At 41.2% G+C, this 23,727-nt stretch overlaps 2 protein-coding genes across 9 annotated transcripts in view; one reads left to right on the top strand and one right to left on the bottom strand.

The window, feature by feature from the left end:
• Positions 1-23,727, bottom strand: part of COL26A1 (collagen type XXVI alpha 1 chain) — a 180,804-nt gene that overhangs the window by 98,045 nt on the left and 59,032 nt on the right. The window lies entirely within an intron of this gene.
• On the top strand, positions 12,157-13,387 carry PFN4 (profilin family member 4; the record flags this gene model as incomplete). Its single annotated transcript, XM_081942444.1, has 1 exon — positions 12,157-13,387. The coding sequence occupies one exon, from the start codon at positions 12,157-12,159 to the stop codon at positions 12,541-12,543; it is 387 nt and encodes a 128-aa protein (XP_081798570.1). The 3' UTR covers positions 12,544-13,387.

The following is a 23,727-nucleotide window of genomic DNA, read 5'->3' as shown; positions in this document are numbered from 1 at the left end:
TACTCCTCTGTCAGACATAGCCATTTCGTTGGAGACAGCCAAACACAAGGAAAAAATAAATATAACATTATGTCAAACCTAATAATTCACTAGTCTGGGTTTATCCAGGCTGAGTCAGCAGTTTATTTGATTAGAGTTATTCCCAGATGTCTAACATCCTAGTAACCATTAGCAACCAGTTCATGAACTCCATCAAGAGATCAAATGTTGAAGTTTTGGGGTTCTTAGCTGAAGTTGCAGCTTCAAAGAAGAGGAGTTAATGGAGTCTGTGTTTGAAATTTCAAACATTGATGAAGCAATAAGTAGAACCCAAAAGAAAATAGAAGGGGGGGGCGTGCTTTTTCAGCACTATTTTCCCATCTGGCCTTGTTTCCTTGATATCTCACAATTCAGGTGAAGATGGAAAGGAAACTATGAGATAAATTAAGTTACATTCCCAGCTGCAACTCTTTTTAAGATAAAAGTGAAACAGCTCCCAGACAGGGAGGGTGGGAGGGAGTAAAGAGGAATTGAAGCAAGAGAGTTGTGTTTACATTTTACATGCTTTAAATGTAGGTATAGTATCTTTAAAATGTTTCAATGAGTATTGTATTTTTCCAAAACTCTTGTTTGGATACCAATAGAAGAGAATATAGGCAGCTCAGGGTTGAAATGAGGGGTCCTTGGTGATCTCTGAGCTTGCTGAATTTGCAGCTACTAAGTTTGTTGGCTGTGGAGGTATTAAGACAGCCTGGGAAATGACGGAAGCCTGGGAAAACGGGCCCCTTGTCTATCAACAGAAATGTTGATTTACCATCAGTTTATCAGGTACTTAGGAGCCAAGGGCTAGTTGGCAGTACAAGGAAACAATAGCCAATCACTACCATCAACACACCAATCAACCAACAGGAAGGCATCATATAAATACGACTAGCTCAATGATGGCTAACCTTTTTGTCCTCACGTGCCGAAAGAACACATGTGCATACTCACACCCATAATGCAATGTGCACATAACCATGCCATATGGTTATGCCATAGTCAGGGAAATGTAACTTCTTGTTACACAAGGTAAGAAGCCTCACAGGGAAACCATACTTCTCTCATGAACAAGTTTTTTGTTGCTTTTTTGCTTAAGAGAAAAATCTTGTGCTGTATTTCTTGAGTTTAGCAGCATATTCTAGACATAGATTCAAGAGGTGGGTATTTGCACCTATAGAATTCCTGTCTTTAACAGCAAGAATGTTTTAAATCAGTCTCCCTCAATTTGGTGTTTTCCAGATGTGTTGGAAAGCAGCTACTAGAATTGCCAGCCAGCATGGCTCAAGACCACTCTGGTTGGGAATTCTGGGATTTGCAGTCCCAGAACATCAGAAAATTGCCAAATTGAAGAAGGCTGTTTTAACTTAATGTATCCTTCAGCCCTAAGTGTAAAACATATGTTGTTAATTCATAACTTGGTGGAAGAGAAATGCCAACACATCATTTATTAGATCCGTTGATGCTATAATGTCCTTCCTCATGTTCCTTTTGTCTTTTTCTCAGAGAGCATAATAGATTCCAGGATGTCTTTTGTTTCGCTGTATAGACCATGTTTCCTCCCATCAAACAGAGCAAGATATAATGGATTCCATACACACACACACACACACACACACACACACACTCACATTGGGAAAATTGGAACAATTCTAAGTGATTTAGTTCAAAATTGCAATGCATATCATTTTATTTTATTTTTTTGGTCTTTGTTTGGTTTTTATATGAAAGAATAAACAGAAATGCTACTTCATATTTACTGTAATGGTTTGAGAACATATAACAATAAATGCTGGGTCAAACCGTAAGTCCATCTTTTGAAGCATCTTCTTTTCATAGTGGCCAATCCGATGTCCCAATGAAAAATCAATAAACAAGATGTAAGTGAAAACAGCCGTAGGTAGTTTAGAGCCAAAGTATCCAAACTTCCTCCCACCCTGTTTTATTTACATTAAGATTTACATAACATCCTGATCCTTGTTTTTTTTACAGTGATACTATTTAATCTTTTTATCTTGGAATATGAATAATGGCAATAAAGTAGATTAACTAGGTGTCCAGTCCATATAAATCTTACTTCTAAAATCATTCTTGGACCCTAAAGTATTATGAGCAGGATGACATTTCATAGATAATTCTCCCAGTTTAGACTATCAGAGCCTGGTGCCTTCCAGATACATTAGGACTACTGCAGCCAGAATTCCCCTACAAGAGGTTACATTAAGATGTCCAGCCCAACTAACTATAATATCAACCCAGTTAATAGTAAAGCCAAGAAGACATTTGTAATTAACAGCTGGGGCCTTCTTAGAAGGTCACTAACTTTATTCATCTAACTCCTGGGTGTCAAACCCGCGGCATCACGTTGCCATCGTATGACGTATTGTGACAATTTTTCCCTTCACGGAGCTGGGGTGGGCGTGGCCTGCGCGTGACACATCCGACCCTCAGGCCGCCAGTTTGACACCCCTGATCTAACTCACTTAACTTGGAATTTACCCAGTTTGCTGAATTATAAACCAACCAAATAGCCTGGATTGAGTCAACATACTAAATCACTAAAACCAAACAAACACAACCAAGTACAAGATTATTCAACTAAACTTGATTGTGCACATGTATTCACTTGATTCTGTAGGTGTTCAGTGTAAGATGCTCAATGGATACAACCTATACAGGATGGTCAATGATTACAGTTAAAAGTGTTAGACTCTGTCTCCCACAGCCAACACCCTCCAGTGGCATTGATCTAATTGTCAGGGGATGTGATTGTGATTCTACATATAGGTAGTCTTTCAGTTGTGACAGCAGTTAGGACTGGGATACCATTGCTATTGATGTGATCATAAAATGTGGCCTCGTGACCACATCAGTTAGGAATCCAATCCTTGCAGTTGCTATTGTAACCCCAAGATTTGCAGGTCATTAAGCAGAAAGAGGTTGTAATCCGAGGTAAGAAACATGGGGGCACCACAGAGGTGCATGGGGAATGGGGGGGGGTGTCTTAGGAGGGATGGGGGAGGCTTTGTGCAGGTCTGGAGAGAACTTAGGAAGAGATTTCTGTAGGAAAGCTCTGCTTTCCCTGGCCCCTCCCTCCCTTTATAGAGCAGAGAGATTGGAGAGGAAGCAATTTCAAGAGAGTAAGTTATTTGCTCTTCTATACATTGAAAAAAAATGCAATTGCACCAGAAACAAAAAAAGGTCAGACAGAGATTGCCCATATAAATATATTGCTTTCTCTCTCATCTTTGGAGAATAGAGAGGAAGGGCTTGCAAGAGAGTAAGCTACTGACATAACACCCTCGTGGTCCCAACCCCAGGCTGCCAGCATGATCACATTGCTTTTGATTGGTAGAAGAAAAAATAACATACCCTCCTCTTGCACATCCTTTCTCTCCAATCTCTCTGCTCCTCAGCAGAGGGAAAGTTCAGGCAAAGGAAGATTGTCCACAGAAATCACTTGGGTTTTTCCCCCTGTCTTCCTCATAAAACAGAGAGATTGGAAACAGAGAGATTGCAAGAGAGTAAGCTGTTTATATGGCGTGCCAATTACTCTCAGCTCCAGCACGATCACATTGCTTTTGATGTGTACAAGACAAGTAAGCAGGCACTGGAGGCAAAGAAAAGCTGAAGGTGTGAAACTGATTAGTTTTGTCTCTTTCCAGTCAGAAAGTACAGTCATGGCCATGTGATTTCCCATTTAAACCACTTATTGGTGTCCCAATTAGGGTTGTTAAACGAGGACTATCTGTACAGGATAATATAATACATAGGCTTTATAATAAGTGATAAGGTAGAAGTTAGGATGATAAGTAAAGTTTGTTAAATTTTATACTGTAGTTAAAAGCCTCCCTGAAAATCCAAGGAAGATAAAGGTGCCTCCTGTTTCAAACCTAAGTTTAAGATGAGCAAGAATTCCTCTGATATTTCTAAAGAAAAATAATTACTTTTCTACTCTTGAAAGGTTTTTCCTTCATTGATTTCTATAACTCCATTCAGGTATACCTATACACCTGAATGGAATACTGTGTACAGTTTATCCTTTTAGATAAAACCAAGTAAAACTTTTCAGAGATGGGGCATTCAGAGCAAATCACGGATTCCTGACTGTACACTGTATTCCAAGAAAAGTTATATATGTATACACTACGCAAATTATTATTGTGCTTTCCGTTTTCCAGGGCAGGTAATCAATTTCAGATAAAACCAATTAAAACAAAACTATGCCTATCTAGGAACCAAGGTACTTGTCCCTAGAGTCCAATAGTTATTTTTGAAAACATATTGCAGGAAGTATCACATTTCATCTTAGGGGCTATTGGTCCATGTTGCAATACAATTCCTTTTTCTCCCATTTCCTGCTTTTTCCTCACAGCTGTCCCACAGAATTACTTGCAGACAGACAATAAAAAAAGAACTTGGGAGAGGGAAAGAAGGATGAAGAGGTACAGAGAGAACAACTCTATTTATCTATTTACATATTTATTACTAGGATTTCTGTGAGGCTATATTTCAAAATGACTCTGAACAGCGTACCACAGAAAAGAAAGGATAAAGACATCAAACAGCGACAAGCTATGTGTTATCATAGCACTAAGTAATGGAGATATTTCATATCATAAAAGGAAATTTAACATTCCCCAAACGCTCTCTTCCAAAGTAATAAGGTGACCAACCGTCCTCCTTTAGGGAGGACAGTCCTTCTTTTGTAAGTTCTGTCCTCCCTCGAAAAGTGTCCTCCTACATGTCCTCCTTTTTGATATTTGAAGGCTAATCTGTTGCGCGTTATGTGACGTATTTTATTAAACAGTTTTTAATGGGTGTTTTTTTTACTTCATGGCAAGTATATTGAACAGATATTGAATCTTGTGTTGAATTTTTATCTAAAGAAATGCTAGACATTAAAATAGACGACAATTGTCTCTTTGAAGAAATTAGAAGACTGAATGTATATTTAAATTCTGAAAAATTAATACAATGGGAAAATCAACATGTTGAAATTGATAAAAGATGGGTGGATATTTTCAGCCATTTCAAAAATGAACATATTCCATGTGAACATTTATTTATACTTGTTCAATTTACGTTGTGCTGCCCTGGAACTAATGCAGCAGTTGAAAGAGTTTTTTTCAATTGCCAATGATTTTTCGACAAATGAGAAATCGAGATTGAATGTTGATACTCTAGCTGCAGCACTTGCCGTAAAATTCAATATGAGGGATATTTCTTGTTTAAATATTTCCAATATATTGTTAGAAGATGATACATTGACAAAAAATATTAATTCAATGGAAAAGTACTCATTTAAATAATAATTAACAGGCATGTAAGCATAATTACAATATAAAATGTTGCAAATGTTTTTATTATGCATATATCATATTTTAGTGTATTATTGTTGCAATGAATAAAATATTTCTTTTATTTACGATATATTTTTTCCAATTTATTTGTCCTCCTTTTCATTGTAAAAAAGTTGGTCACCTTAAAAATAAGGTTTTTATCTCATATTGGAAACTCAGGAAGAGAGGAGGCAATTCTTACATGTGGTCGCAGGTTATTCTACCAGATGGGTGCTACCATTGAAAAGACCCTGCTCTTAGCCCCCTATAGAGAGAATTTCTTCAAATGGGAGCCTCAGCCGAGTAGGTTTCCAAGAACACACAGGGCTTGCAGATTCACTTTGAAACATGTGATATGAAAATAGCCAGGACTTACAATAGGCTGCAAGAACAACCTTGAGTGAAAGGTGGGAGAGCCACAGCCTCGACCAGAGATGTCAAACTTGATTTCATAGAGGGCCGCATCAGGGTTGTGTTTGACCTTGGGGGGGGGGGCATAGCCAGCTCAACATCACTCGTGTCAGGGGTGCCTGTGGTGGCCGGAGCACTCTGCCAGCAAACAGCGGGCTCTCAAACTCCATTTTTGGCTGCAACGGCCTCCTGCAACCCTCTGCCAAGGCTCCCGAGCTCCGTTTTCACTGGCAGAGGGTTGCAGGAGGCTGTCATAGCCAGAAATGGAGCTCGGGAGCCCATTTTTGCTGGCAGAGGCACTACAGGCTGATCCTTCGTTATTTCCAGGGTGACCCTGTGGGCCAGATGTAAGCACCCCACAGGCCGGTTCCAGCCCTGCAGGCCAGGGGTGGGCTCCGGCAGTCACTACTGCCAGTTTGCTCAGGGCCATGCCGTGCGCGTGCACGCACAGTACAATAAAAAATGTTCAGCTCATGTGCAGAAGCAAAAAACAAGATGGCGACACCTATAGTACCTCCCGGAGAACCGGTTTGGGGGCATGGCAGGCCTGGGTCTCTGCCGGTTCCAGTGACCCAGGCCGCCAAACTACTACCAGTTCGGCCAAATCAGTAGGAACCCACAGGCCTTGAGTTTGACACCCCTGGCCTAGACAATGATCTGATTCCAAAACAGGAAAGGGGATGGAGTAAGAGACCCTCTCTAGTTTTCTGGTATGTAAAGAAACAGGAGATGGGAAATGCTTTCAGACTTGCAAGATTCTATTACTTCAACCTAACAATAAAGATACAGTAGTATTCTTGGTTTTGGATTCCTGTTCTGGACTACCTTGAAGTCCCGACATGCCCCGAACCGTCCAGATTTTACAAAGTGATCACTAGTACTTTAAATTGTATACAGAAACTGATTGACAGAGTGCAACTCTTGGAGCAGAAGTGTTACATGAGCAAATCTTAAGATTATCCAGACTTTTGGTATAGAGATTTTAAAGTGGAATAAAATATGGATTAAAAATATAAGAATGAAGACGTGGCATAAAAGGGACAGTTGGAAACTTGCTTAAAGGGACAGGGAAATGTCATCAGCCCTCAACCACAATATGTTCCAGTAAAAGTCCCTATGTCAAAAGTCCAAAACCACAAGGTTCAAATAAAGTTCGTTAATGGCACGTAGCCCTTACCTGTAACAAAAGGAGAAGTAAGACCCCCATCTCCTTATAAGGTTTTTTCCTCAAGGTAACCAATAAGAAATGAGTTAAGTGTTTCCGTGTTACACTGTCTTTGAGAATGTATAAGAATGCGTGCTTCGATAATAAAGATTGTTCAGAATTTCCAATGCTAGCTATGTGCTTGCTTTCTGAACCTGGCTGCCAAATAAACTTTTCCTGTATCCTGAGAAGTCTAAGCCTGTCATTTTCTGCAACAATTTAGGAAGATAACCTTGATAGAATATTTTTTTTCCATTCAATCTGGGACTGCGTGGAGAAGGCTTAATAGTTTTCTTAGCAAGGTTTTTCAGAAGTGGTTTGTCATGGCCTCCTTCCTAGGGCTGGAGAGAAAGTGACTAGGCCAAGATCTCCTAGTTGGCTTTGTGTCAAAGGCAGGACTAGAACTCATAGAACTCCTGATTTCTAGTCTGGTGCCTTCATCACTACCCCAAACTAACTCTCCATATAGAAATATACAAGAACCCTAACTTAAATAAAAGCGTTTTTAAACCCTAGAAATGACACAGGCAGACACCTCTCTAGTTCCATGGAACATGTGAAGGGTGAGGAAATACAACACAATCAGACTTGCACGATTCTATTATTATAGTTAATAATTAACCAATGGAATGGCTTCCTTCCAGAAGTTGTGAGTGCTCCAGGTTTTAAGAGATTGGACAACCATTTGTCTGAAATGGTATAGACTAGAGTTTCCTGCTTGAGCAGGGGGTTGGACTAGAAGACCTCCAAGGTTCCTTCCAACTCTGTCATTCTGGGAAGCCACTTCTGAAAATGTTGCCAAGTAAATTATAGAGATTACTGTAATTCAGGCAATGGCCAAGAATCCAGACTGACTCATAGCTTACTGTTTCAAAAATATTCTCCAGTAGGACAAGAGTCTCCTGCAGCTTCAGTTGGAGAACGCATGGCCCCTACTTCTCTGTCCTACCAGAGGAAAATAAGTCAGTAGCTGGGAATCACATTCCTATCCTCCCTTGACACGGATTCCCATTTGGAAAATCAATATTTTTGTTTTTCATGCTTTTTCATCCACGGCAGAGGTGGGTTCCTACTGGTTTGGACTGGTTCGGCCGAACCGGTAGCTATTTGCCAGCCTGCATTGCCGGAACCGGCAGCAACCCAGGCCTGCCACGCCTCCGAACCAGTTCCCCGGTTGGCACAGCATGTTTTCCCCCCCGTTTTTAATGTTCCATTTATGGGCAAGTGTGCACACACACACACGGAGCAAAATTGCATGCGCATCAAACCGGCAATAATGCCAGCAGCAACCCATCCCTGATCGACAGCAATACAAACTCTATACATAGTTCTCAACTTACGACCACAATTGAGACTAGAATTTATGTTGTTAAGCAAAGCAGTTGTTAAGTGAGTCACACCCATTTTTACAACCTTTTTTGCAATGGTTGTTAAGGGAATAATTGTAGATGTTAAATAGATAATAAAATCATCAAGCAAATCCAGCTCTTCCATTGACTTAGCCCAGGGGTGTCCAAACTTGGCAACTTTAAGACTTGTGGACTTCAACTCCCAGGCTGGGGAATTCTGGGAGTTGAAGTCCACAAGTCTTAAAGTTGCCAAGTTTGGACACCCCTGACTTAGCCTGTCAGAAGCCAGCTCAGATCATAAATGATGATCGCATGACCCCAGGATGCTGCAACCATTGTAAATACATACAATATGTCAAGCAATCGAATTTTGATCATGTCACCTGGGGATGCTGTAGTCTTAAGTGCGAGGACTGGCTGTAAGTCACATTTTCAGTGCCACTGTAACTCTGAACAGTCACTAAATGGATGACTGTAATTCAAGGACTACCTGTATGAGTTTTTCATACTTCCCTTATCTCCATTTGAGAAATACTGCACTAAATATGAAATGAAACAGCTGTGGAAAGAAGGGAGATGAGAATTCCAGATCCCAAAACCAACTCTTCCTCCCAAATCAGGAGGTCAGTGAAAATTCTTTCAAGCACAAGCCTGCATATGAAAGTCTTCTTACAAGACAGATGCAAAACTATCTTGTTAATTTTTTATAGTCTCAACCGCTAAACAAGCTACTTTTTCAATAATTTATACCTGAATGGTGTGTCTAGACATGACATCATTGTAAGATATGCCTGATGCTTTGTGGTCTATTTACAATAACCAGGATGTATAATTGCATTCATTCAGGTCAGTAAAAGGGGTGATTAGTGGGTTAAGGAGTGGAGGAGAAAAATAAAAAACCGCATAACAGCTGTTTTAGGGAATGGCTTTTAAAGACTGTTGTTCCCTCTCAAGGAGGCAGGCCACAAATGTTAAGAATCCCCGTTGAATCAGTATTCCTTGCAGTAAGAAGGGACGACAAATACCACAGATAATCTCCAATTCATAAGTAGTTTCTTGTGGATGGTTTACATTAAAGTCACGAAAGAGAGCCAGTTGTGGTTAATGTAGAATATCCATGTTTATGGGTGTCGACAGACTGACACTGCAAGGAAAAGATCCTGAACGTATTTATAAAATATGATCTTTTGGAGTATTTGCCTTTGATCAGGGAGTAAGGCAAGGTTGTATAAAGCCCTCACCCCCTTCTAGGTGTTTAAGGTGTTGATGGACAAACATATAAGAAATATTTGCTGTGACGTTAGAGGTGCAGTCGCTGGTGACAGGAATGGGTGTGCATTTTTGTACCCAGAAGAAGTCCTCATTTTGGCTGACAGCTCAAATGATTTGCAGCAAATGTCAGTCATGTCATATGTTGCAGGAAGGAGCGCAGATCTGAATATTAATATAGTGAAGATGAAGGTGGCTGTATTTGAGGGGGAGAAAGCGAACAAATCCAAGTTATACATAAACGGCAAAAAGCTAGAGCTGGTCAAGGTATTTGTATTGTATTATGTTTATTCAATAAGGTACGTTCACTGCCTTGAGTTGACCAAGTATTTAAAAAAAAGTGGGATAAGGAGGAGGAGGAGGAGGAGGAGGAGGAGGAGGAGGAGGAGGAGGAAGAAGAAGAAGAAGAAGAAGAAGAAGAAGAAGAAGAAGAAGAAGAAGAAGAAGAAGAAGAAGAAGAAGAAGAAGAAGAAGAAGAAGAAGAAGAAGAAGAAGAAGAAGAAGAAGATGATGATACAATAGTGTCTGGAGCAGGTTGTACCTACTTATGAGAACGGATTGTGAAGTATTCTGGAATTCTGCAAGCTATTTGAGAGCATAGCTGAGCTGCAATGCCTAATGTGCCAATCAGCTGAGTGGCAGTCAGCAGCATGGCATGATGGCAGTCATGGAACTAACAGAGCTGGTGGTTAAAATCACTTTGGATAGCGAGATAGCCAGCATATACATCTAATTAATAAATAAATAAATAAATAAATAAATAAATAAATAAATAAATAAACAAATAAATAAATAAATAAATAAATAAATGAATAAATAATAAATAAATAAATAAATAAATAAATAAATAAATACCAGTGCATCATAGCATGTATGTGATAGCACCTGCCATCTTGCCCCTCCCATCTACTGCAGACACCTCTGGACTCAAATCTACTGATAATCCTTTCTGGTCTTATCTGAATCTTCTATTTTTAAAAGTCTTACTAAAGCATGATACCCAGAAAGGAGCACATGAAGGAGCCTAACGAAAGCAGAATCAAGTAAAACAATTCCTTCCTTTGAATGAACTTTGTACTAGGCAGAAAAGCTGTGTGTCAAGGAAAATGTTAGACTACAAACTTTCCCTCATACAGTATATCTCCTTTTTTAAAAGAAAGATATACTACAGCTTTTTAAATTTTATTGCCATTAATTCATTAAATAAATTTAGCATGAAATAGTCACTGTCATCAACTACTGAGATGTTATAAGATATTACTATTTAAATTTTTATTTTATATTTTTCATTTCTGATTTTTATTTTCTCCCTTTTCCTTGTTGAACATTTTATATTCCAAGACAGAAAACTACTACCCTCCCAAAGAGGCAGCAATTACATATTTTGGACAAAGCAATATATTGAGTGCAAGAAACTAGATCTTTCTCAAATATAAAAGGAAAAACTATTTTGGAAAGTTGCACAGGCAGAAGCAGACTCATCTGCGGAATCTGTCTACCTAATGTCTATGGAGATCCTCAGTCATCCATGTCATGGTTGTCCCAAAGGTGCTCTTTCAAGAGGCAACTGGACTTTCTGGTTTTTCTTTGAAGTTATTTCACTTCTCATCCAAGAAGCTTCTACAGCTCTCCAGAGCTCTCCAGAACTGAAGAAACTTATTTTAAAGAAAAGCCAGAAAGTCCAGTTGCCTCTTGAAAAAGCACCTTTGTCTACTTAATGATTTCAGAACCTGCGTGGAAACCAATCTGATGTTGTTTAATAAACACTTCTCAACTGGTCTATTTGCAGGTTTCAGAAAAATTGCTTAGGAATTTCAGTGGCTTTATCTAAGAACAAACACTGTGAAATGTCTATTTGGTGGATGGCGCTTCTAAGGACCAATAATGTAAGTATTTAAGAAAATCAGAACAATTTTATTGTATTTCATTTTTATCTTTAATCAAATAAATTCTGCAGATTTTTGAAGCAGTATAAAAGATCCAAGATTAATAGAGGTATCATTCTTAATTCTTTATTTCTAACTTCATATCTTTGTGAAAGGAAAACTATGCCCTCCCCAAAATTAAATTTATAAGTCATTTTACTTTTGCTAAAAATCCAAATGAGGAAAGTAACAAATTCCTGTGGTCTACTTTTTTTGTTTGACATCTTCAATGTCATTTTTCTTTGAGGTGCAAATTGATATTTAAGTCAGGATCAGAAGGAGTGTAGGAGTTATATTCAAGTATCAGTGCAGTCCATACGAGGTTAAGAGACAGAGATTAGAACATAGGGCGATTTTCCGCTCTCCTTTCAAATCTGTTAGAAAAAATTCTCCTTCCACACTGCTCTGGGTCTCTATCTTTAAAAAGGAAAAGAGATGTAAAAACAAAACAAAGTTTGCAATTTCATAGAAGAGGCTGGGCTGAACTCTGTTCCTTACCTAGTCTATGGCTGTGCGTGTGAGCTCAGCATTCTTCATAAACTACAATTCCCAGAATCCCTTGGGAGAAACCAGGGCAACTAAACTGTTTACATTCTCAAGGGAGAAGCCAAAGCCTTAGTTACCTAACGCAGAGGAAGATGAACCAGGCACAAACTCTGCTGCTTGATGGTCTCATCAAGACAAAGCATGTAGACAAAGCTGCCCTCATCAGAATATCCGACATGAATGTGATGGCAGCAACTCCAGGCTTCAATATTCAAAACTGGGCCTCAATCTTTGTCCAAGCCTTCCTCAACAACCAGACCCAAATACGGAAGGAAGGGCAGTACTTTAATGAGCGGTTTTATAAATGCTACCGAGCAGACGGCAACTCCATCTACCTTAAAGTAAAAGAAGAGGGAGTGATCATCGTTAAAACAGGAAGCTTTATCCTGGTTGGAACATATTGCCAAGGCATGTACCCCAGTGTCTGCGTCGAGGCAGTGGAGAAACTAGCAGACTACATGAGAGCGAAGGGGAACTGAAGAAAGGAAGGAAGAAGGAAAAGAGCAAGAGAACTTTCTACCCAAAATTCTTGCTTGGCACAACCAGGAAAAGAAATGTCCCTTTTTGAACAACACATTGAGTTCCCTGCAGGTCAGTCTCAATGGATATGCCCTTTGGACGCACACAGGAGGATACCCAGCATCATCATTAAACACTTGTGTAGACAAGCATCTTGATGTAGACTTGAATTACTATAAGCCTATTTCCAGAGAAGGATATAGCAGGTAAGCATGGGCGAAGATGGGGACCATCTCCTTGCTATTAACCTGCAATGAAAGGAAATCGTCTGAGGTTGGCAGAGCTGTTACCACGGCAACCACAGGTGATAAGGCTCAGCTTCCCTTGTTGAGGGAAAGGACCACCAGGTTGCCAAGGCAATGGACCACTGGGCCTCCATGGGGAATTTCCTGTCAGAGCCAGCTCTACCGTTGGACAGAGTAAGGCAACAGGTTGAAAAGGCAGCAAACCATTGTTTTCTTGGTTTTATTCTCAAGAAGAGGCCATTCTGGGATTTTTGCTTTTGCCTCAGTTACAACTTGGATTGCCTCTGGTCCCCTGCACCTGAACTTGGATGCTAGAAAGAGCTGCATTTCCTGCCAGACATAATGCTTTCCATCAAATCTGGGGTGCACATCGCCTTTGCCATGCCCAGTAATAAACAGGGCAGCCTTTTTTCAAGCTGAAGCTTGTAACCGGCCACAGACTGGCACGCCAGGGTTGTGCCACTTTGAAAGCAGACAGGTCCAACACAAAGGAATGGGTGAGCAAGGAATGGTTTTAAATTAGAGTTAATGTTCATTTGTAAATGTTCAATAAACATGGTTAATGGTACTCCCTGTCTGAATTATTTTCCTCTTCTCTTCCTTTAAGCATTATCGTTGGGGAGGGTGACTTTTGAAGAAGTACAAGCATACCTTTGGGGATATTGTGGGTTTGATTCCAGACCACTGCAATAAAGCAAACATCGCAATAAAGTGAGTCACAGAAATTTTTTGGGTTTCCAAGGGCATATAAAAATTATGTTTACAATAAACTGCAGACTATTAAGCGCACAATAGCATTATGTCTTTTTTTTAAAAAAAAACAATGTAGACACCTTAATTAAAAAAAGACTTTATTGCTAAAAAGCGCTAATCATCATCTGGGCCTTCAAAACAAGCCATAATTATTTTGTTGGTGGAGGGTCTCGTAAAACACACACACACACACACACACACACATACACACACACACACACACAGAGAGAGAGAGAGAGAGTATCTGCAAAGCACAATAAAGCATAATGCAATAAAATGAGGTATGCTTGTACAGGGGGCCACACACAAGGCTTTCTAAGTCCATATGTGGCCCTGGGGCATAAAAGTGGTCATCTCTTATATACAGAGGAATAAATAACATTTTTTATTCTCATTTTCCACTTTTTTCTCTTTCTCATCCTCATCCATTCACCACTTTTGTTTTACCAATACTTTTTTTTCCCTTTCATCCCTACAGTTTGCTGGAAAAGAGACAAATTTCTTTTGTTATAAATCTTAACTCCCCCCCGCCCCCAAGGATGACAAAGTTAGGCCAAGGACTGCAGGTTTATTACCTCAGGTATGGAGACTTGGGAGGGAAAGCCTGGGATGCAACTTAGAACAATACAATGTCAATAGAATTACAATACAATACAATAGCAGAGTTGGAAGGGACCTTGGAGGTCTTCTAGTCCAACCCCCTGCCTAGGCAGGAAACCCTATACCATTTCAGACAAATGGCTATCCAACACCTTCTTAAAGACTTCCAGTGTTGGGGCATTCACAACCTCTGGAGGCAAGCTGTTCCACTGATTAATTGTTCTCACTGTCAGGAAGTTTCTCCTCAGTTCTAAGTTGCTTCTCTCCTTGATTAGTTTCCACCCATTGCTTCTTGTTCTGTCCACAGGTGCCTTGGAGAATAGTTTGACTCCCTCTTCTTTGTGGCAACCCCTGAGATATTGGAACACTGCTATCATGTCTCCCCTAGTCCTTCTTTCTCTTAAGCTAGACATACCTAATCCAATTAGACCATTTTAACATCCGAGTTTCCAAAGCTGGGTTTCTCACCTGGCAGAATCTTCTTTACCCATACCGGAACGCAAAATAACACAAGAGGAGAAAAGCAAGCAATACAGCATTTAGAATGGTTGTCAATATGTTTTCTTCCATCTGCTATATAAGTTTCTGTACATAGTTTCATTCCAGACAATTAAAAATAATTCTATTTTTAATTGTCTGGATGAGATCTGGATCTCTTGACTATGTTACAATTAAAAATAATTCTGTTTTTAATTCTCACTAGCATAGTTAAGAAATCCAGATCTCATCTAAGAAAACCCCCCAGGAGCTGCAATGTAGGAGCTTTAATCCAATCCTACATTATTTAATAATTTTACTAAAGAAATTTTGATTTGACTGTTTCTCCAAGGACTTCGGGAAACACATGGATTCCCCACCCCCTAATTTCCACTTTATTCATAGGTAAAGGTTCCCTTCGCACATATATGCTGGTCGTTCCTGACTCTAGGGGGCAGTGCTAATCTCCGTTTCAAAGCCGAAGAGCCAGCGCTGTCCAAAGACATCTCCGCGGTCATGTGGCCAGCATGACTAAACGCCGAAAGCGCACAGAACATTGTTACCTTCCCACCAAAGGTGGTCCCTATTTTTCTACTTGCATTTTTTTTGTGCTTTCGAAATGCTAGGTTGGCAGAAGCTGGGACAAGTCATGGGAGCTCACTCCATTACGCCGCACTAGGGATTAGTACCACCGAACTGTCAACCTTTCTGATCGACAAGTTCAGCGTCTTAGCCACTAAGCCACCACGTTCCTTCATTCATACAACAGCTGTAAAAAAGACAGACAGACAGCTTACAAACAGGGAGGAAGAGAGAGAAAAAACCATCCCAGATCACCAGGCTGAGTTTCTTGTTCAAAGCTCAAGTATTTCAGGCCTTCGTTCCAAAATACTTATCAAAGAGGTACAACTTAGATACCGCAGATTCCAATAGGCTAAAAGTCATTTCAAATAGATGGTCATATAAATTCACAAATAACATCAACAATAATCATGAGGAAGAGGAGAGGATGCCCACATAAAAATACTCTCCATCCACTTAGTTTCAGTGTCCATCCTTACAAGCAGTCTGCAAGTTACAAAGGCAATTGGGAAGTGGTTGTAAAGCTTGATGTCATGTGACTGAATTGCTTAGCAACAACAATCTCAATTGCTGTCAAAGCCTCAGAAATATGTAGGTTGTTAAACAAGGACCTCAACATAACAATGTGGGAAGAAGTGGAATTCCCAGGCAAACAAACCACCAGGCAGTGGAGTGAGGGCTGTGAATGGGTGCTATAAACACAGACAAACAGAGGCATGGGTGGGCAGAGGGGCAAGTGCCATAGGTGCTATGAAGTGGGTGGGTGGGCAGGTGCTGCAGGCAGGCACTATAGAGCATTGATAGGCAGGCAAAAAAAGCAGCAAGATCCATCTTCTGCCAGTTTCCCAGTTGCTTAGGCAAAGACAGAACGAAAGGTAGTAAATGGCATTGGTATCACTGCAAGATGCTGCAACTATAGAAATTGTAAGCTGGAAGTCAAGTGCTAAAATTGCAATCACATGACCGCAGGGATGTTGTTAACAGTCGCAACTTAATAGATTGGTCGTAAATCTCCTTCATTCAGCACTCTGTTGTAACTTTGGACAGCCGCTGAATATATGGTTGTAATCTGAGGTCAACCTGTATTCTCTAAGAGGGAAAGTTGGAAGCAGATTTCTGCTTTAGCATGGTTCAAATTGCAAATCAGCAACCAAGAAAGAAACCACTTAACTCCATTTTGCAGAATTAAGACTACTTTTACTGGTTATGAAAAGATAGCAGCTAAGCAAAGCAAGATCTGAGGCAAAAGCGCGCGAAATCATACATATCAATATGTGACCAAACCCCCTCCCCCTGGTAACCCTCATCCCAGTGTCCAATCTGCAAATCCCTTAGGTGTCATGTGAGTTCCATCTTCAAGGAGCATCATCAGGTTGGTATGCAGGACGGTTGGCCTTGACTGACACCAAGCACTAATCTCCAGCATGCGCAGTAGACGGTGAGACCAAAACTCCCTTTTTACAATCTCTCCTGTACTTAAACTTCCCCTCACAAATACCAGCCCCCCCCCTCCCCATTTCAATGGCAGCCGAAAGCAAATAGCGAAACAGAGGCTGACACAGAAGCTTCTATGAGCATTCTGATTCCATCAGGTATCCCTGCTACAGTATTTCCTAGTATGCCAAGGATTGTGCGATGAAGATACAAGCAGTCCTCAATTTATAACCATTTGTTTAGTGACTGTTTGAAACGGTTAGAATTTGTGGCAAATTCCATAAAAATACTTAATTGATCTTCAGTCCTGCTTCTTCCCTACATATCACACAGACATACACAGAGAGAGAGAGAGATTCATTTACCTCTGATATTCTGTGATCAAGCTTTAATGACTCTGTAATCCCTTAATTCAGGGTAGGGGAAGGAGAAAAACCTAGGTAATGCAGTTAAAAAATGGGACTTTTAATCTAATACAGTGGGGCAAAAAAGTATTTAGTCAGCCACCAATTGTGCAAGTTCTCCCACTTAAAAAGATGAGAGAAGCCTGTAATTGGCATCATAGGTAGACCTCAACTATGAGAGACAAAATAAGGAAACAAATCCAGACAATCACATTGGCTGATTTGGAAAGAATTTATTTGCAAATTATGGTGGAAAATAAGTATTTGGTCACCTACAAACAAGCAAGATTTCTGGCTCTCACAGACCTGTACCTTCTTCTTTAAGAGGCTCCTCTGTCCTGCACTCATTACCTGTATCAATGGCACCTGTTTGAACTTGTTATCAGTATAAAAGACACCTGTCCACAACCTCAAACAGTCACACTCCAAACTCCACTATGGTGAAGACCAAAGAGCTGTCGAAGGACACCAGAAACAAAATTGTAGACCTGCACCAGGCTGGGAAGACTGAATCTGCAATAGGCAAGCAGCTTGGTGTGAGCAAATCAATTGTGGGAGCAATAATTAGAAAATGGAAGACATACAAGAGCACTGATAATCTCCCTCGATCTGGGGCTCAATGCAAGATCTCACCCCGTGGGGTCAAAATGATCACAAGAATGGTGAGCAAAACTCCCAGGACCACACGGGAGGATCTAGTGAATGACCTGCAGAGAGCTGGGACCAACGTAACAAAGGCTACCATCAGTAACACACTACGCCGCCAGGGACTCAGATCCTGCAGTGCCAGATGTGTCCCCCTGCTTAAGCCAGTACATGTCTGGGCCAGTCTGAAGTTTGCTAAAGAGCATTTGGATGATCCAGAAGAGGATTGGCAGAATGTCATATGGTCAGATGAAACCAAAATAGAACTATTTGGTAGAAACACAACTCGTCGTGTTTGGAGGAGAGAGAATGCTGAGTTGCATCCAAAGAACACCATACCTACTGTGAAGCATGGGGGTGGCAACATCGTGCTTTGTGGCTGTTTCTCTGCAAAGGGACCAGGACAACTGATCCGTGTACAGGGCAGAATGAATGGGGCCATGTATCATGAGATTTTGAGTGCAAACCTCCTTCCATTAACAAGGGCATTGAAGATGAAACGTGGCTGGGTCTTTCAACATGACAATGATCCTAAACATACCGCCCGGGCAACAAAGGAGTGGCTTCGTAAGAAGCATTTCAAGGTCGTGGAGTGGCCTAGCCAGTCTCCAGATCTCAACCCCATAGAAAACCTTTGGAGGAAGTTGAAAGTCCATGTTGCCCAGCGACAGCCCCAAAACATCACTGCTCTAGAGGAGATCTGCATGGAGGAATGGGCCAACATACCAGCAACAGTGTGTGCCAACCTTGTGAAGACTTACAGGAAACGTTTGACCCCTGTCATTGCCAACAAAGGATATATAACAAAGTATTGAGATTAACTTTTGATATTGACCAAATACTTATTTTCCACCATAATTTGCAAATAAATTCTTTCCAAATCAGCCAATGTGATTGTCTGGATTTGTTTTCTCATTTTGTCTCTCATAGTTGAGGTCTACCTATGATGCCAATTACAGGCCTCTCTCATCTTTTTAAGTGCGAGAACTTGCACAATTGGTGGCTGACTAAATACTTTTTTGCCCCACTGTACATTATGCAAGATTTCTGTCAGCCAGTCATATTCTCTTTCAAGAGTCTCAAACCTATCCCCCTTCCTTGGTTTTCCTTTTTTTTTTCTTCCACTGTAATTTTCTAGCATTCTGCATTATTGATTTGAAAAATGTACACACTGTACTTCATAATATAGCTTTCTTAAAGTGGCTTATAAAGACTCTGACCCTAACCCTATATACTTCATTAATGGTTTTGAAGAGTAAGCTATCATATTGATCCAGGACAAGTTAGTTCCATTTTTCCCTGAAAATAAGACAGAGTCTTATTTTCTTTTGACCTCTGAAATAAGCACTTGGCCTTATTTTCAGGGAGGTCTTATTATTTTTGAGGTGCAGGAGGTGCTGAGCGTAGTCACCTCATGGCTGCTGCTGTGTTGCAATATTTTCAGGGAAGTCTTATTTTCAGGGAAATAGGGGTGAAATTCAGGGGTGAAATTCAGCAGGTTCTGACAGGTTCTGGAGAACTGGTAGCGGAAATTTTGAGTAGTTTGGAGAATCGGCAAATACCACCACTGGCTGGCCCCAGAGTGGGGTGAGAATGGAGATTTTGCAATATCCTTCACCCAGGAGTGGGGAGGGAATGGGGATTTTGCAGTATCCTTCCTCTGCCACGCCCACCAAGCCCCGCCCACAGAACTGGTAGTAAAAAAAAATGAATTTCACCACTGGGGTAGATAGATGATTTTTACTCCCCAGAGTAGAGTTGATTGGCTCAAAATCATCCAGCTGGCACCCATGGCTGAAGTTCGACCCATTCCTAATCCAGCACCTTAACTATTACATGATATTGGCTCTCAACAGCAGAAAGAAAAATCTAAAAACTCCACTGCTGCATGAATATTAAAGCATTAGAGTTAGAAGTCATGGAAGAATAAAAATGCCTTTCTCCAATGCTGAAAAGATAATAAAATAAGGTCTAAGGCTATCTCTCTACAGGAGGGCATTCCAAGGTTGGGGACCCCCACTAAATAAGCTTGTTCCTATGAAGTTACCCATTATATGTCACTATGAGAATTATGTGTAGCTGACTTTCCAACAATTATCTCTGCCAAGAGCATGTGCACACTGTTCTTCATATACATATAATGAATCAATAAATAAACCTTAGATTGTGTATAATAGATGGGAGGAAGTTTCATTACACGTACTGTGCTGGGAATGGTCATAAAGTATAATTGACATTCGTGACGCCTCTCCATAAAATGAACAAAGCATGATGTACAGTTAACCGAATCCAAAGTTGAAATATTGCTCCTGAGAATGGCAAGGTATCATGGCCACTTTTGTAAGCCAAGGCTGAAGAGGATACGGCCTTTAAATATTTATAGAACTACAAGCCAGAGCATTCAAGACCACTGCCCATGCTAGTTGAATCAAACATCTGTCGTGCCAAATGCTCCAACTTTGTGTCAAGCACTTGGAAATGAATTCCAGATCTCTTTCCTCTTTCTTGTAAAATCCTTTTTTGAGAGCCTGATAGCTATTGTAATTTGTAATGCAGGCGAAGTAGTGAAGCTGAAAAAGCAAAGGAACTACAATTTGGACACCCAGCCATACGAAAGCTCTTCTTTCCACATTGGCGGTTGAAAATAGGAAAATGCTAAATGAAAATTTGCATGATAAGAAAACTGGGAATATCTAGTAGGCAAGGAACACAATCAAATGTTGACCAAAATGGAGACATAGGTAAAAGCCCATACAGTAAGATTCCCAGAGGTGGTATGCAGCAGGTTCTGACCAGTTCTGGAGAACCGGTAGCGGAAATTTTGAGTAGTTTGGAGAACCAGTAAATACCACCTCTGACTGGTCCTGCCCCCATCTATTCTCTGCCTCCGGAGTCCCAGCTGATCAGGAGGGAATGGGGATTTTGTAGTAACCTTCCCCTGGAGTGGAGAGGGAATGGAGATTTTACAGTATCCTTCCCCTGCCACTCCCATCAAGCCACACCCACAGAAACGGTAGTAAAAAAATGTTGAATCCCACCACTGAAGATTCCAAAATAAATAATGTTTTTTAAAAAATCTTTGTTTCTTTTTACAAACATAATGGAGGAAATACCTAAATCAAAATATCAACTAAGCAAGGTCAGTTTAACCCACTGATAGTTAACATGCTGTGCCAGAACAGATGATATAGCTGAGCTCTGCAAAATATAAGTTACTAAATTGGATGCATCCAGGGACTGATGCATCCTGGTATTCCAGGCAGTTTTTATCTCCCTGCTCTACAATATTGTCCAAAATAGAAAACTGAGTGTACCAAGACTCTCAGCCAGAGAACACTTGCTGATAGGTACAGAAGGAGGGGGCCTAAAAACAGACATCCTGTGTGGCAGCCCCCCCCCCCCACTTTTCCTGAAATGACTCACCCCCAAAGGCTTAAGTCACACACACCCATAGCATTCTGGGAGTCTATATAAATTTAGCTGTTCTGAAAGATCTTTGGAATTTGCTGTTGTATATTTGCTGGCAAGAAATACAAGCATTACTGTAATTACATATGGTTATCTTTTGGGTTTATTGTATTATTGTGTTATTTTATTGACTATGTTACCTTGTGCTTCTATACTGCCTAAAGTTCTTGAAAGTGAGATACATACATTCCATAAATATATGAATGAACAGCATAAAGTGCAGTAAATAAATGCATATATAATCACAAGCAGGACAAAGATGGCAACAGTGACACTAAAATTCCATCCAATTTCAAATATGTATACTATTAATATATTCAAAAATATATATTTTCAACATTTCTGGTTTCTTAGAAGGAACTAAGATATATTCACACAGGTTTGATCTAGAAAAAAATAGCTATAAAAGCTACAGTTGTGGAAACAGGCTTATAAATGCTGATCAAAGTATATGTTAATGAACCCCTTATATCAGTGATGGCGAACCTTTTTTGGCTCGCGTGCCACAAGTGGGGGGAGCACAGGGGGGTTGAGTGCGGGTGTGCCGCACCCATAAGGCGCGACCCCCCAGTGCGCATGCGCACACAACGCGCGACCCCCCCCCCCCATTTTACATGCTTTTTTCGCCCTCCCCAGGCTCCAGGGACTTTATAGGAGCCTGAGGAGGGCGAAAAGAGCCTCCCCCGACCCCCCGGAAGCTTCAGGGACCGTCCCTGAAGCCTTCCGAGCGCTTAAAACCACCCTCTGAGCAAACCGGAAGTGACTTCCAGGTTGCTCAGAGGGTGGTTTTAAGCGCTCCGAAGGCATCAGGGAAGCCTCGGACGGTCCCTGAAGCCTTCGGACCGCTTAAAACCACCCTCCGAGCACTTCCGGGTTGCTCGGAGGGTCATTTTAAGCACTTCGAAGGCATCAGGGAAGCCTCGGACAGTCCCTGAACCTTCGGAACGCTTAAAACGACCCTCCGAGCAAACCGGAAGTCACTTCCGGTTTGCTCGGAGGGTGGTTTTAAGCGCTCCGAAGGCATCAGGGAAGCCTCCGGACGGTCCCTGAAGCCTTCAGAACACTTAAAACGACCCTCCGAGCAACCCGGAAGTCACTTCCGGTTTGTTCGGAGGGTGGTTTTAAGCGTTCCGAAGGCTTCAGGGACGGTCCCTGAAGCCTCCGGGGGGGCGGGGGAGGCTCTTTTCACCCTCCCCAGGCTCCTATAAAGCCTCTGGAGCCTGGGGAAGGCGAAAAATAGCTTTTAAAAAGGTGAACTCAGTTGACCAGCGCGCGCATGCGCGCTGGCTAGCTGACAGGGCAGCGCCTCGCGTGCACTGACAAATGGCTCCGTGTGCCACTTGTGTCACACGTGCCATAGGTTCGCCATCACTGCCTTATATGCTTGCTTTCGGAATTTTTTCACTTCTCCTTGCACTTAAGCATTAAGAATAGAGGTGGTTTTATTATCCTTTGAGATTATGTTGTAGTAACCAGTGGCAGAAGAAACATTCTACAGATAGAAGACAGAATGCATTCTGCTAAATATAAATATGTCTGAAATGTCTGAAATTCTTTAATTAGAGAGGAGAAAGGTAAAGGTTTTTGGAATGGCATTTACACTACCCAGAATCGAGCATAATGGGAAATCTCCATAATGTATCTCAAAAATGCACTGCATGCAAAGAAACTTGACAATAATTCTGGGCAAGAAAAATTGGGCAAGAAAGAGTGAGGAAAAACTCCAAAAGCAAGAATTTAGCCTAGCGGACTACAAGACATATCTACAAGTGTTATTGTTTCCAAAGAAAGTGTGCCAAAGAAAGGGAAGGGCATCCAAAATTATGCTATATTCGTGTTTAATTTGAATCTGTAATTAACTGCATACAAATGTGCACTCAACTTTGCAGGCAAAGGCTTAACTTTCAACCACACTGAAGTTGTGCAAGTTTTGTTTGCTTAGGTCAGAGGTGTTAAACTCGATTTCATTGAGGGCCACATCAGGGTTGTGTTTTATCGGGGGGGGGGGGGCAGGGGCGGGTTTGATCAGGGTGGGCGTGGCCAGCTCAACGTCACTCGTGTTGGGGGCACCTGGGGTGGCCTGAGTGCTCTGCCAGTAAAAACGGAGCTCGGGAGGACGCGGCCCTCTCAAACTCTGTTTTCACTGGCAGAGACAACGTGGGCCAGTCCTTCGCTGTTTCCAACGCAGCCCCATGGGCCAGATCTAAGCACCCCATGGGCCGGCTCCAGCCTATGGGCCTTTAGTCTGACACCCCTGGCTTAGGTAGTCAATGAAAAAGACAGTTTGACCAGATGTCCCTAAACCTTTTGTACATTGTTAGAGACCCTGCTATGGTCAAATGAAGAGTAGCTATGAAGATCAGTTTCTATGAAAAAATGCAAATAGTGGAAACAGGAACATCCTTAGCAGAACTGTTTAAATCAGTTCTCTAGAAGTTTTTCACATTACATTAAACTGCAGGTAGTATGGGCGTACCTTTAAGCATACATGTTCTGATCTAGGCTTCCTGATACAGTAAAATGCACACAATTAAGT

The sequence above is a fragment of the Natrix helvetica genome (assembly GCF_964273705.1).
Source record: "Natrix helvetica genome assembly, chromosome: 2".
NCBI classification, from domain to species: domain Eukaryota; kingdom Metazoa; phylum Chordata; class Lepidosauria; order Squamata; family Natricidae; genus Natrix; species Natrix helvetica.
This window is presented reverse-complemented; position numbering and strand designations above follow the sequence as displayed.